The sequence below is a fragment of the Penaeus monodon genome, chromosome 16, assembly GCF_015228065.2.
Source record: "Penaeus monodon isolate SGIC_2016 chromosome 16, NSTDA_Pmon_1, whole genome shotgun sequence".
NCBI classification, from domain to species: Eukaryota; Metazoa; Arthropoda; class Malacostraca; order Decapoda; family Penaeidae; genus Penaeus; species Penaeus monodon.
In genome coordinates, this window is record NC_051401.1 from 17,869,555 (window position 1) to 17,887,054 (window position 17,500).

Here is a 17,500-nt window from a genome sequence, read left to right on the forward strand (position 1 = left end):
CACGAAAACCACCATACATAATAGATAATATTTTTACATAATACATGAGAATGATATGTACAGCCTTTTTTTTATATATAATTTATAAATATTTTTTTTTCATTATATATATAATATATTTATAATTATATTAAATATATTTATTTATTAATATATATACATATATATATAATATTATATATATTATATATAATATATATAAATGTGTATATATGTATATGTATATATATGTAATATGTTATATGTATTGATATGTATATAATATATGTATATATATGTATATGTATATATATATGTATATATATATATATGTATATATACTATACTATATATATACATATACTATATATATATACATATATATATCATATACATATATATACAAATATATACATATATATACAGATATATACATATATACATATACTATATATACATATACATATATAATTTATATATATATATATATATATATATATATATATATATATATATATGTATATATAATAATATATATAATATATATATATATATATATATATATATATATATATATATATTTATATATATATTATATATGGGTACATGAGAATCAAAATAAAAAATACAATATTTTATTTAACATTACATCACTGTTGCTTCATCTTCCTATCAATGGCTCTCACAACAGAATATTTATTCAACAAATAAATCTTCACTTACAAGCTGATGGGGCCCTGGTGTCTTGTACGCTGTATAATAACCTCCTACTAGAAGTGCTAATATAAGACGATCTTCTTGTTATTCCATAGTCTGAAAGCAAACATCCACATTGTATTAGAACTCTTAACTTGATACTTGTTTCTATATGTAATGAGAGGAAAAAAAAATCCATTCATAATGTGTGGGATGAAGGAGGCTGTACATATGCATCTGCATGTATGTATGTATGTATGTATGTATGTATGTATGTATGTATGTGTGAGTGTGCGTGTGTGTGTGTGTGTGTGTGTGTGTGTGTACACTCATCCTCAATGTTATCTTCTGTGCATTTTCCAAATGTATGATCAAAATGAAGATTATAAAAATTATTCAAGAAGAGCTGTACAGAAGCTCAAAAAATTTCAGTTTGTGGGAAGGGAAGAAAACTGAATATTTCTGTTAATTTTCTGAAACTTCCTTTCAAACAAGCTTTAACATTTAATTACAAAAGAAACTTGATACATTTTTCTTTCAAATGCTGCTTGTTGCATCAAGACATGTAGATTGGTTTCCAAGTTATGATAAAAACAAAAAAGTTACCCCATGAAGGCTAACTTCAATACCATGATCTATACATAACAGTGGTTACTTCAGACCATTTGTATTAGTGTATTCTTGCAAGTACAAATGCGTACATATGCATACATGTTCACATGCACGTGTGTGTAAAAACATGTGCATGTGTGTACTTGTGTGTGTAATCCTGAGTACATGTGAACATTATGTTTGTATATGTATGAATAAATGTATGTACATATGTCTAAACCTGTGCATGTGTGTAAACAGATGTAAATGTGTGCAGTGATACAAAGAAACATTGTCAAAAGTGAATCATTGGAAAAAAATGATAAGGAAGCACAAACATTTTGAAATATGAACTTACCATTCCTCGTCTCCCAAGGGCATTTACTGATTAAGACTCAACATCTTTCATGTATCAGTACAGAACCCTTAAATATATATATGATTTTCTGTCGAATTCAATTATATCTACCACATATTTTATGAAAGACCTTTGAAAAGTTGTTTGATTATTTTTAATATATATATTTATACTTACACACACACACACACACACACAATTATATATATAAATATACATATATATATACATATATATAATATACATATATATATATATACATATATATATACATCTATATACATATATATATACATATAAATACATATATATACATATAACATATATACATATATATATATGCATATATACATATGCATATAATATACATAGCATATATATATAATACATATACAACAATATATAATAATAGTACATCATATATATACATTATAGACCTAAAATACAAAATTTTAACATATATAATACAAATACAATATTAATTATTTTAAAATATATATAATTATATACACATTTAACAATATATAATTTTAACATACATATAATATAAAATATTAACAATAATACACTTTCTTTTACAATATATAAAAAATATATATACATATATATATACATACAATAACCATATATAATAACAAAATACACATAAATTACATACAATAAATATATAATACATACATATACAATTATAACATATATAACATAGCAATATAGAAAACATAATATAATATATAACATTTTATACAAATATACTATTATACTACACATATACATATATATTATTTATATTAATACTTTTAACAATTATATTTTATATAAAAAATATATATACATATAATAATATACAATAAATAAAACATTTATATATAATAAAATATATACATAAAAATATACTTTTAATTATATCAATATATAATTTTTAAAACATATATTTATTATATATACATATATTACATATATAACATCAATAAAGATATATACACTATTACATAACTTTAAAATATATAAAAAATATATAAAATTTAACATATACTATATATACATATAATAATATACATATACATTAAATACATATAATATATATACATTTCAAATATATAAATATATATAAAATTAATATATATTACTTTTTATATATATAACATATTAAAATAAAAAATACAATAAAAATAAATTTTTAATATATAATAAAAAATTAAATTTATGTATATGTATATGTTATATATATATATATATGTATATTTAAACATATATATGTAATATATACATTAATATTAATATATATTGTAAAGTAAATATACATTACATAAAAAATATATCTTTCATATAATATATAATATAAAACATATATAATTAATATATATTATATAAAATTTATATAATATATATATATATATATTTCACACTGGAAAAATCCATCTTTTGTCCTCAACTGACCTTTTCAGTAGGTAATGTTAAAATACAACATTTCATTTGGCTCCAGTAAAGGATGTATACAGTATATGTGTAAAAAAGCGCTGAGTACTACCCCAACTCATAATTACACACTTGCTATACTGCCTAGTTTTCCTTTAAATCTGCATGGGTAATCCTGCATTTGTCTAAGAGAAACTGGGTGTAACTCACTTTTAACCTCCCTAGTTGTTGGAACAGGAAAAAAAAATTTCTTAATGAAAAGTCAACATACTGATCTCAACTTCCATCTACGCCAAAAGTAGTAAAAGAAAAAGGTTAATATATCACAGTAGGCTGATTTCACTCAACATATATGCAACCTACATCATCACTGCACCCTAGGCAATAACAACACAGCCTTTGTATGAAGGGTATAGTTATCCAAAGTCGCCCTGGAGTTTATTCCCCCCAAACACCCATCCTCTTCAGTTTCCATAACAATATCTCACCAAACTTCAGGAAGATGAAGAAAACCAACTAGCTAGTCCACTCACTTGACCATATACTCGACGCTGAGGATCCCACATTCCCGGAAGAAGTAGTGGAGGGTCTGCACAGGTCTTCTCCATAACACAATCTTCTCCCTCTCCTCCCGCTCAGCCAGCTTTTCTTCCAGGCTCGAGGTGGGTGTCGCCATGCTGGAGCCGTTCGCCTGCTTTGCGTTCTTTCTTAAGAGTCGCTTTTGCGCCGAAGTCTCCCCCATGGTTATCACGTGGTTCTGTTCCGTCAAGTCAGCACTTGCCTATAGAGAAGGAAGGGAGGAAGAGAAGGGAGAACTTGACAATTATTTTTTATATTTACTGGACTACTTGAATATGTTTTAATTACCTTTTCGAAGTTTGTTCCATCTATCAAAAACAAAAAGCAGATAAAAAAAAAATCAAAAGCCTTTAATAGAAAAAAAAAATCAGTGTGGTAGAAAACATTGTCTACAAACACAATATAAATAATAAATTAATGTAAATATTACCAATAACTTCTACTATAATGATAATGGCACATAAGTATTTCAATTATCATTCTGAAAAAAATGGCATTGGAATGAGAAAAAAATATATTAGCAAAAGAACAAAGAATTTGTTTAAACTATTAGACTTACACGTCTTTTATAAAGCCAAAATATGATTCAAAAATATTTTTCTTTTATACAGCAAGCAAAGCAATTCTCTTCAAAATAATTGAAGAGCTCAAATACTCCAATATGTATATCATTGATCACAATTTTTTTTTAAATAAGCATAGATATGATTTTCTCCAATACAATGAGATCTTTTTATACTTTAAGATTCTTTTTATTTATGAATTAGCATTTCAAATTTCTTTCTAAAACACTCCATTTACCATAATCTAAAAATACATTGAAACGACCATGAAATTTGTAAAATAAAAACTAATAAATAATAGTAACAATGATAATAAACTCAGTTCAAAATACAATGATAAATAAAATGTTTCCAAAAATAGCAATTCCTATTTTCCCTTAGTTCTAAACAAAAATAAAAGAAACAGAAACTGCTGTTCTTGCTGATGAGAAAAATAAATAGTGTAACAATGAAAGAAAATAATGCTAGAAGAAGAGAAAGAAGAACAGGAAGGAAGAGGAAGAGGAAGAGGAGGAGGAAAAGAAAGACGTAGTGAAGGAAAAGGAACAAATGGAGAAGGAAAAAGAAGAATTGGAGCAAGAAAAGGAAGAGCTGGAGGAAACAGAAGAGAAGGAGGAAGAAAGAAGTAAAGTAGAAAAAGAAGAAAATGAAGAATCATACAGGGGAAAAAAAAACAAAAAGTATAAAAAGTCTGAGTATAAGAATAAGAATAAGGATAATAAGAGTAAGTAAAGGGGCATTTACTTGAAGAGGAAAAATTTGAAAGAAAGAGTAAATCAAGGAACATGTAAAATAACAAGAGCAAATACAGTAACAAGAACAAGAACAGGAATCAATTGAACTAGAGGTAGCACTCCCAAATCTTACTCTTGTAACCAAAACGTAAGCAGCATTATTATCACAAAAATATCTCAAACAAAATCTAAAATCTAAAAATCTATAAAAAAAAAAAAAAAAAAACACCATTTACAACTATGTAACACTACCAATAATATTTAAACCATACTACATCATACTCAAAACTGTCAGAACTAAAAATAAATAAATAAATAAGTAAGTAAATAAGTAAATACAAAAGATACTCATCAGGAACCAGTACAACTAAGGGCCAAAATAAACTGAGCATGCGTAAACTAATTTTAACGACCGCAATTTCCTGCATGCTCGGCAACTACATAGCTTTTAAAAAGGACTATTATCCAAGGAAAACATTAAAATAAAAACAAGATTTCAAATTTAAACACACACCAAAACTCCTTTAATTTAGAAGAAAAAGAAAGAAAAAGAAAAGAAAAGAAAGAAAAAAAAAAAGAGATAAACTAAAGAATTTTGAAGATAAAACCATAATCGTATTTATCTTTGAGAAATACCTAAGACTTTAACCGAAGACACATTTATTATTGGGAACAGTATTTACACAAGGGAGGACGACAAATCGATCGTAGAAAACAGTTTTCTGTCTTGTTAACAAAACTGCTGTTCAACAGGAATTATACTTTTAGTCTGACTGTTGTATGTGATGTGGGTGGTGGGGGGGGGGGGACCAGAGCTACTTCCTTTACGAAATTTAACTTACCCATGACTTCTTTTCTTTTTAGGGGGAGGTTCATCACAAGGGGAAAAGGAAATGAACAAATAAAAAATGCACAGATAATTGTAAATCATATGGCTGCACATCTGTCTGCAGTAAGGTTCAATTAAAAGAAAAAGGCATATGCTACTTTCCTACTGGGCATCGAGATATTGTGATCTTGAAAATATAAGATACAAGTTTCAAAAGATACGTTCCATGCAGTCGCGATATACTACTCCCCCTCCCCCACTTTTCCTATTATGAGAATGTACTATTTATCTTCTAGTACATACCTTTTCAAAATATATCCCTATATCAACCTATGCATTATTGTATTGTAATCTATTTTTATGAAAATACCAAATATTGCACAAGTTTCATATGACTTGAAATTCCCCAAAATTGTGTTCAAGATTTTTAAAATTCAAACACTGGTAAGCACTATTGTGGCTTGGTTTTGGGGAATGAAAAAAATAAATAAAAATAATAATAATAATAATAAAAAATAACCACCATTATAGCAATCATAAACAGAAGAGAAATAAACCAACACAGACTGTACAAGAAATAATAAACTGAAACACCAACCTCTTTTACATCATCTAGTTATTGGATTAAATAGTTCATTTCACTAAATTTCCTTTCATTAAACAACCATGAGGACCATACTTATCATCTCAACTTTTACGTATTTTACTAACTGTTTGTCATATAACCTTTTAATTCCTCTTATCTTGTCCTCTAACTGTACATGCTATATCATGGTTATCTAACTATTCCAGTCTCTATCTATACCTAAGAGTCAATTTATATCCACAGAGCTACCAACCCATCATTTTCATCAACCAATTATCTGTAACTGAAACACAGGAGAGAGTCCTTCAAATACCAGCTGACATCTATCAAATTTCACTATATTACAATAGATGGCACTTGAGAACTGAAGGGACAGTGTTCTAACAAAGTTACTTTTATTCACACAGATGTATACCAATTTATCATTTAACTGTTTGTATGCATGCATGCACACACGCACACACACGCACACGCACATGCACACACACACACACACACACACACACAATGCTTCCTTTTCTTTACTCATCTATGACGAAAGTCTCTCTCCCTTGAGCACTGCCTTAAATGTTCAACAGTTCAATGGTATCTTCATTTAAGTCTTAGCCAAAGTTATCTTATTTTCTGGTCTTAGCATCTTTTTAGTGTGTTGCAAGTGCATTTATTTTCTTTTTCTTAATATCTTTATTCATAGCACTTAACATAGTACCACTATATTTTATCAAGAACATATTCCTATTCAGTGAAATTTAAATAATACATATCATAAAACAATGTATGGTACACACATACATATAAACAGAAATAAATAAATATATATACACACACATATATATACATACATACACATGTATACAGAAACACACTCACACTCACTCACTCACTCCTCACTCTCTCTTGCGCATATTATGCATGCACACACACGAATGCTTAAAAACGAATGCTTAAAACACATTCGCATGCACACACGCTCAAACACACTCGCACACTCACATGCACACACATTTTTCTTCATTATTCACTGATCTAAACTACCTACACTTTTACCAATTCTCTAAATCCTGTCATTAGCTTCACAATCATCCTTATAAAAGGCTTACTCTGTATACTTACTGGTTGTAAACCTTTCACATGTGGCATGATGACACGCTCAATATACTCTAGATTTATGGCTACACTCATTTTTGGAAAACATTCAAGATCCTCTTCATCTCCCAACTATCTGCCACACAATTATGTGAAATGTCAATTTAAGCAGTGGTACACTACATTAGCCAGTAAAAACTTGGAGCTAAGTTCTCTCTCTTTCCTTTAAAACTTCTTAAGACAGTCTAGCCATTACATAAGATTGCTACTTCTGACTGAACTGATACCCCACCAATGATAACAAGACCTGACCATTGACCATGATAAATCAAAACACAAACATCACAGATAACAGATAACAGAAGACACTGACATGAACTAGTGATCTGTGCTCTAACATTCTGCTACTCCTATATTCACTAATATTCTCAGAACTGTTTTAATGGGTCATGTAATATATACCTTTTCTCTCAAAAGTATAAGTTTTCTCTCAAAGGTATAAAAAAGGTTAACAGCCCAACTATTTACTATCGTGATGAAGTGAATGACATCTCTAAGCACTGTGATTGATCAAGGCTGACTGTACACATGGACAGAAATAACAAGTATGGAACATCTTCCCTGAAAAAGATTTTAAATAAATAAAAATCTTTATAAAGAATACTATTTTCTCTCCTAATACAACTAATCATTTGGACTGAATTCTGTACCCATGCATTTAATTCTTATAATCAACCTTTTAAAGAAAAAAAAAAAAAACTAGTTATCCCTACATCTTTAAAAACTATAAACAAGTTCACAAAGGAATCCAATCCAAATATTGTATTTCTTCTCAAGAGTTAACAGAAGCACATCATAATGCTCTGAAGAAACACTCTTTAAACATGATTTTCCATAGCTTTAGCTTTTAAAACAAGAAATAAAATCAACATTACAATAAATCCTATCTTTTTTGCCTTTAAGCTGCCTACTTGTTCCCACCAACACATCAGCAACACTGGCATCCTATGAACAACACTGGAGTCTTGCCAATGTAACAGAGTTCAGTGACAACCAAGGAAACCTGGCAGGCTCACCTCCTAATTTTACCCCTGACACATGCAGTTTTCTTCAAAACAATCACGCTAAATGCTTGACATTGCTTGTCTTATAACTCATCTGCTGATTTTGTTTTCCTTGTACGCAGAAATGACCAATGCTGCAGTACACTTATCAGAAATGCTCAAATTATCCTGTCATTTTAATTATCTAAATCTATAGCAGTTTATGAATTATTCTAAGACACACATTAGCTCTGCTAATATTCAAGTATGAAAAGAAAAGTAGCACATGCCTTTTTCTTTACCCTGAACAGCAATGCTTACAACAGAACAAATGAAAATACATAATATACAAAAAGAATACCTAAATCAACACAATTAGGTGTAAAAACAATCTGCACACTGCATAGGTACCATAAGTCCTTAACCATTTATCAGTGCCCACAGATCTCTGCATTAAATGCTGTCATGGTCTCTGTGCTTGATGTTTAAGAAACCTCCACGACAGATATTCTGGCAAGCATGTAGACCCCCTTGGTGATTAATCATCTAATAGGGATTCAGTCCAAGCAGTATCTTGCAACATTATTAAAACTGTAGTTTTCTTAACCCAGGTTTATATACTGCACACTGTAGTTTTCTGTGAATTTTGTTGCACACAGATGGCTCCATAAAGGCTCAGTCACAAGATTCAATTAGTAGGCCTTAGTGACAGCACCTGATGTCCCTATTCCTTCAATTTGTGAAATAAATATTCTCTTTAATACTATTCATATCAAAAACTGTTATCATTACTGATATTAATATAAAATTACTAAAACACTAATAACAATAAACAAAGAAATACAAAATCTTGACAAAAATCAAGAGCAAGAGTAAACAGGTGAGATAGGTTGGACTAATAATTGACTCCTTAATGACTAAGCACATGTGGAGCTACCTTGGTGTTAACACAATTAATAAATCATAATTATAGAAGAAATGGTATGTAGTCACAGTTCTATGCAAAAAGGCCATGACATCCCTTAATACAGTCTTTTGTAAAGAACTATGCAATGAATTTCATTACATTACAAGATTTTATTAATTAAATGTTTTTGTTATCTTTTTTATATATATAAAAATTAAAGTATAAAGGGAAATTTGGTCTGAAAAAAAAATGGAAAGAACTAATAAATGAAGACAAAACGAGACTAAATAAAAATAGCACAAATTCCCAGTTCCTATTTCCATCATAGTTTTGGATGCTGACTTTTTAATCAGAAAGTTTCAAAATCTTAAAATAGAATACTAATAAGACCTCTTACACAATCAACAAATTCTCTGTCGTGCATTACTTGTCAACAATGTAGATGTGCGTAATCTAATCTCATCTAACGATCACAACTTTTTTGTTATTCAATACTAATATCTGACCTTATTTACTACTGGTGAGAGTAGCAAATGGATTCAGTGCACAAGTGAAAAAATGTGCTCAATCTTTGTATGAATAATACATACACTTTACTGTAAGAAATCCCACTAGGTTACATTTTGAACTGTATAAGCTCAAAATATTTTGCATAATTTTCTCTCTACTAATCCACAAAAGCTAGACTACATTGAACAAAGTTTTGCTGCCTTATGAATTGCTGTTTCTATAAAGCAGTGCATTGTGTTGTGTTTTCATTCACAGCATGCCTTGCATTATAAAATAAGCCTCTGATAATGAGTGTGCTCTAACTATAACGTAAGCTACTGATGACTGATAAGATATAGGTTAGTAACAAGGTTTACTGCTATTTCATACTGTATCCAGTACAGCCTGTCTTCAGCTTATCAAATGTGTTTTTTTACTCATTATAACCTTTAAGAATCCATTTTTTATGCTAAATATGCACTTAATTCAATTTCTCGATTTCTTTCATAGCAATTATACACTTTCACTGACAATAGTGGCACCTACTCTGCTATTTTATTTATAATCATATTAAAAGTACATGAAACCCAGAACATCTTTCGAAACAGAATATTTTTCTCATAATTATAACTGCAGAGTTCTCTCTAAATCAGTGGTTCTTAACCTTTTTACTACCACGCCCCCTTTAGGAATTTCTTCTCCCCTCAATGCCCCCTTGCATCTATGAATAAATTCCCTCCCAGATTTCAAAGAAAATTATAAATATGTTCTTAGTCATTTTATTGATTATGAATTAATCACACTATTATTAAACTCCTCATGTTTGACCATGCTCCCGTTAATAGAAAAAAACAATTTAATTAGAGAAATCGATGTTTTTTCCCAAGGGCTCGATACTCCCTGGGAAATTACTGCCGCTCCCAGGTTAAGAACTACTGCTTTAAATCCACTTAAAACATGCTGTGAACTATGATTAATGATCTGCACTCTTGTGTCTAACTCAACAACAGTGTTGTACAGTTGCTGTCGAGTCCAAGCTTTTGTACCTTTGGTAAAATACAATCCTCTCCCGGGTACATTCTGACAAGATAAATAACTTGGACTGGTTCTTTATGTTATGATAAATCATCAGCAAGGTCTGCATGTTCTATTTTCCCAGAACATACATAATGGCAGTTTGCTGAACTTTGCTGCAGCACAGAAAGTGCAGGTGTGGTACAAAGACCTTAATAACAATTTTCATGATTCCTTTATCTCCACTCGATAAAATCTTCATTACAGTGTAGAATTCTTAAAAGATTCAAGTGAACTGTTAAAAACAACTTCAATAAAAAATCTGCAGCCATGTATTTATGTGTTTATGTATTAGTTGGTTAAGAGGTCTACCTTGCTAGATAAATGATAAAATAAATCAAAAATTTTTAAACAAAGACAGACTAAGTATAAGGATTTATTCATTCATGTTGCCATCATTCTAAGTGGAACTTCAGAGGAACTCTCATTATTATTATAAGCTTGTCCAGCACCTTTGTTGTCAAATCACCTAAAAGTTTAATGCCACTGTTAATAATTCAACTTGACATTTAAGTTCATCATAATTCCAAAAAAAGGAACAATGTCAAAATTAGAATTAATATAACACCTGATGCAACATAAAAATAGTAAAAAAGAAAACTACGCACCCTGTAGAACATCCAAACAATTAATAAATCAATTAATTAAATCAAGAAAAAAATGGGTACACAACCCAAAATGACAAAGTAAAACAAATTATAAAAAAAAAAACTATACATATAAATTACAGCTGATCACCATGCACTTTAGAGAGAAGGAAGGAGGGGGGTTAATGTACCAGAACCAAAAACGCAAAAGAGGGTGAGAAGGAACCAATATGAAGCGAGAAAATGCCTACCCCCACCACCGTGTTAGAAGAAGTGGCCTTCCCCGTCCTACTTCGGCCTGCCTTACGTGTCCTGCCTCGACCCATGAGCGAGAACCTTCCTGTGAAACCACCACCACGTCAATACGTCTCTCTTTTCCCCCTCAAACTCTCTCTTACGTACTTTAAGGAGCGTCCCACACGGTCCATTCACAAAGATAAAAACGTTTTTCGTGCGCTGGGACTCTCTCTCTCTCTCTCTCTCCCTCCCTTTATCGCTCTCTCTCTCTCTTTCCGCCTCTCCGTGTTGGGCCAAGTCAGCTGTCGACCCGTGTGACGTCACCGGTGGCGTGAGGCCCGGCGTAGCGGAGATTGTCTACGTGTCGAGCGGAAGCCGCTACGGAGGACTCGGGGTAGAGTGTGTGTGTGTGTGTGTGTGTGTGTGTGTGTGTGTGTGTGTGTGTGTGTGTGTGTGTTTGCGTGCGTGCGTGCGTGTGTGTATGTGTGTGTGTTGTGTGTGTGTGTGTGTGTGTTTGAATATAAATAGATATAGGTAGGCAGACTTGTTCATTCATTTCCCTCACTACAAAGATGTTTCATGTCACACATACATACGAATATATATGCACACACACACACACACACACACACACACACACACACACACACACACACACACACACACACACACACACACAGATAGATATATGTATATATATGTGGATATATACATATACATACCTATATATACACACATAGATACATGCATACATATATGCATAATGAATATAAATGCATCTATTTGTATATACGCACGCACCCGCACGCACGCACGCACATATGCACACACACACACAGACATACACACAGACACACACACACACACACACAGCACACACACACACACACACACACACACATATGTATGTATGCATATATATATGTATATATATAATATATATATAATGTGTGTGTATTATATATATGTATATATATCATATGTATATACATATATATATATATATATATATATATATATATATATATATATATATATATATATATATATATATATACATGTGTATGTGCGTGTTTGTGCGTCCGCAAGCGTGTGCATAAGTGTGCAGCACCTGTGCAAATGCGGCAATTACTATTCTGGTAAAATCACACAGATGTATGAACACTTCACACACACAAATGCACATCACACAGATGTATGAACACTTCACACACACGCGTGGCACGCACGCACACATACACGCTCGTAAACAACCAAACAAGCATGCCCACATACACACAGGTAATCATATAGACATACATATATAATTGCGCGCGCGCGCGTGCGCGTGCGCGTGCGCGTGTGTGTGTGTGTGTGTGTGTCTGTGTGCGTGTGCTTGTGTATGTGTGTGTGTGTGTGTGTGTGTGTGTGTGTGTGTGTGTGTGTGTGTGTGTGTGTGTGTGTGTGTGTGTGTGTGTGTGTGTGTGTGTCTGTCTGTGTGTGTGCGTGTGTAGGGGGTGGGGGGTGTTTTGTATATGCGAGAAAAAGGCGAAACAAGCGTTTTAAGAAAACCACATCATAAACATGTGTTAAAACCCAGAAAGCATCCAGAGAAAAAGACCAGCGTTGCATCAGCTAAGAAACCTTTATTTCACGCACAGCGTCGGTGTGTAAATTTTGATGTTACATTTCTATTTGCAAGTTCACAGTGGATATGCAAGCAAAGATGCACGTTTAAACTGTTCATAGCTTAACTGTAATACAATAAGCTTGTTATTGTGCATATATAAAATGCATAATAGTGTCTCCTCAGCGCGACTAGCGAAAAAGCGCTATACTTGTAACATGTTTACAGAGTATACTTCACGTCATACAAATAACTAGATTAAAGATGTATTTACCGTAACATATTATGCCGTAATTTGGTAAGCCACGGTATATTATCAGCTATGCTAACTGACAGAAATGCCAAAATCATTTACACTTTTGAAGTGACATGCCCAGAATATCGTCATTAAATTTTATGCTCTGTCACTCTCGGCCGTATGCAAGGTCATTCGACACTATTAAAATTCGGTAAGAGGCGAAAAAAAATATTTTTGTAATTCATACCACTACATAACAACTTTTAGAATGAACTAAATACCTTTCCTACGAAGAAATGTGATGGTTGAATGAAAAACGAAATGTTTACCATGGTATACTAATGAAAATGTTATCCCATTACGAATCATAGTACACCACAACTAAAAAGAACACACTCCTTAACTGTCCTTAATTGTTAAGCCTAAACTGCAATGGCCATACGAAAACCGGTTAACCAAACTTACAGAATCACGTGATCCGGGAATGCTTCATCATGCTCTGGAAGCGTGTAGGGCCAATCCTGCCTCGCGATTAACTATCTTGGTGCTTCAGAAGATGCCTTTATGAACGTGGATTCAGCACAACTGTGCGACTAGCAACGGCTGTAAGTCGACACAGGTGTTGTGTAATTATGTACTATAATCTTTGTTCAGAGTGTTTCGTGAACTTTTCAACTTAAACCTAACTTTCTGACACAGACGCACACTCACATGTACGTGCATACATACACATACGCATACGCACAAACAACGCACACGCCCGCACTATAGACCTTACACACACACACACACACACACACACACACACACACACACACACACACACACACACACATACACACGCACAGAGAGGCACGCACGCACGCACCACACACACAGACACACACACACACACACACACACACACACACACACACACACACACACGCACGCACGCACGCACGCACGCACGCACGCACGCACACACACACACACACACACACACACACACACACACACACACACACACCGGTCAGGAAGCGTCGCCGATAACCGCGCTTCGCTCCTGACAAAGTTATCGTCTGCATCCATGTTTACGTTGTTTTAAATAAACGAAAAAAGTTCATCCATCAGGAAGACGATATTTTTATCTTTTTCCTCTTGCCCCCTCACCCCCCCCTCAAAAAAACAGTCATCATTATCGGCGGTGTGTCCAAATTTTTGTGAATGGAATGATCTAAATGGGCACTGATTCCCGCAAGAAGACAAGTCACCACTACCACACCTCATGACATTCCTATTCCGCCAACCAAAGTTTCAGATAAATGGGAGCTCTGGGTATGGGTCATTTAAATCCAGTGCCATATGTCAGTTATTCTCACTTTGTGTTTCAAAAAAAGTTATTACCATTTTTACGTTGGTAGATTTCAACACTTAATGTAAAGTTATAATTTATTTCATTGTCTTACGTGTGTACAAAAAGTGGATTACCTCATAGGTATGTTTGAATAGGTAATATGTAAAGACATTGTCCACAGAGGTTATCATCCTATATGATGAACTGTTTCCATTTAAATGACTCTCAGAAACCACTAGAAGAGTGTGTTGATTCTACCTACACAGGGAATCCTTCCTAAATGGACTTATCTCACAATTTCCTCCGTTCCATATAATGGGAAAACTCAGGAGCAGGTCGGTACTATATCTCACTTGCGATTCAATTTTGTCTGAAAAGTAGGCCCTTAATTAACTTAAATATACACTGATTTTACATTTCTCCCTACAGTTTTATTCGTAAAATATCTGATGAGTAATGCTGAAGGTTGCAATGTGCAGGATGATTTAACACTGTACTGTTAAAACCCGAAAGGAAGAAAAAAAAACAATAAAGTAGAAAGTCGTGACCATTTTTGTGCCATTAGATAAAAGATGTCAAAAACGCCCCTTTTTCATGTAGCAAGAAATACAAATGCTTAACCTTATCTTTCTGCAATACCCCTGACTATAAATTCAAATCTTACTTTGTTCACCACTTTCTAAAAACTTTCAACTATCACTTTTTTTTCTTTTTTTTTACTGAAATAGTAATAGCTACGGTGCCTTACCTCATCTAAAATGTACAGGCTGTGATCTCTATACATTTTTCTGTGATGGAGTTTGTGTATTATTCAGCTGCAAACTTCTCGTCTAACACAGAACGAACACTAATCCCGATATTTAATTAAAAATTACCAAAAGCTAATAACCATGAACTTCTCTCTGAATATCTCTCAAAATCCGTCGAATTTATCCGCCTGAATTCGATTCATACTATAATAGTCGTTCTTGGTGACTTCACTGATCACATCCCTGTCCACCTTGCCCTCTGAAACAGCAGGTCCAACTATTCTGGTCGGGGGCCGCGGCCTGTGCTATTGTGACTGACCCTTCTCAATTACCGGGGCTTACCCGTATACCATGTCAGAGCTGGGGACAAAACTCACACCCTCGACTTTTATTTTGCAAGGATATCCATATACGACGAACCCATCATAGATTCCCCACTTGGTAAATCTGATATTACTGTCTCAAAACTCAAGGATATGCTTCCTCATCTCAAAATTTCAATTTTGTTTCCCCCTCATAAATGTATTAAAATATATGTTCACCACGCTGCTGATGCTGCCCTGCTTCAAAATCCTGGCCTCTCTAGTAATCCATCATCCTGTCTCTTTTATAACTCTTTTATCCCTAAAACCTGGGGAAGGGGGGATTTACCAAAAATAGCTCGATGCCCGATATTGTAAACTAGTCCACGTATTCCCATCCTGAAACAGGAAAGAATTCTCCCTTCTAATTATCATCCAATGGCTCTCACATAGCTAAATTCTAAGACAATGATTACCATCTCTACCAAACAAATACTTGGCCTCGCTGAATCTAATGAACCTCTTTCATATAATATATATATTCATATATTCATTCATATGGCTGCAGACAATAAAGGGCGAGTGATCTTCATGAACTTCTCAAAGGTGTTCGATTACGTCTGGCATAAAGACTTTTCAGCAAAACTCGGTCTCCATTCTCTCCTTATAAGCTTGATTGGTAGCTATCTACGAGTATATAACAGGCCTTTCTGGCTCTCACTCTGTCACTGGCCCGGGGTCTGTATACTTCCTCTCACTTGTGTTTATTCTTCATCATCTCTTCTACCTAAATTCATTCTCACTCCTTTGCAGACGATGATCTTACCCACTCTTTTTGTTTAATTCTTAGCGCATAGCCAGTGAGCACACTCATATTAAAAGAACTATCCCTAAATCACTTCTCACACATGATCTGACAGTGATCGAACGGTTAACGTGATTAAATTTAATCAAGATAAAATATTCCAGAGACATTTCCTGCAAATAAGACCCTCAATATCCACTAAATGTTGGTGATGCATCTATCCGAATCCCTTCTTAAACTTACTTCTAAACTCAATTAGAAAAGCCACATAAACGAACATCTCACACACTCGCGGTAATTTCACATTTACTCATTTCTTAACAGAATACGGATATCAATTCATCCATTTAACTAATAAACAATAAAAATATAACCAAAAATTCACTTCCGTTCTCAATTGCGTTAGCGTTCCTACCATAGCTATCATCGGTAGTTTTCTTCATGGCTGCCACTATCAGATTACACACAGCATGCTTAGTGTCTTGAGAAGAACAAATACAGGACATTCTCTAATTCTTATTCTTCCCAAGTTTCTGTTCGAAGCATGCGAACCCTGTCTCTAACCACAAGGACAATCAGCCTCTAACAACCTGCCCACTTTTGAAGTGACCATAAAGAAACTTGACCTTAACTCATTCTTATTGTTTTATTCCTTTCTTTCTCGTCTGCCCAGATCACTACAATATTCTGGTGAAACGGACAGCTACAAA

At 32.9% G+C, this 17,500-nt stretch overlaps 1 protein-coding gene across 1 annotated transcript in view; it reads right to left on the reverse strand.

The window, feature by feature from the left end:
• Nucleotides 1-12,072, reverse strand: part of LOC119582966 (vacuole membrane protein 1-like) — a 24,020-nt gene extending 11,948 nt beyond the window's left edge. The window contains 4 exon segments of the mRNA XM_037931481.1: nucleotides 703-767; nucleotides 770-792; nucleotides 3,574-3,821; nucleotides 11,769-12,072. Of these exon segments, the coding sequence (XP_037787409.1) occupies nucleotides 703-767; nucleotides 770-792; nucleotides 3,574-3,821; nucleotides 11,769-11,843 (411 nt within the window). The 5' untranslated portion in view covers nucleotides 11,844-12,072.
• Nucleotides 12,073-17,500: the final 5,428 nt, after the last annotated feature.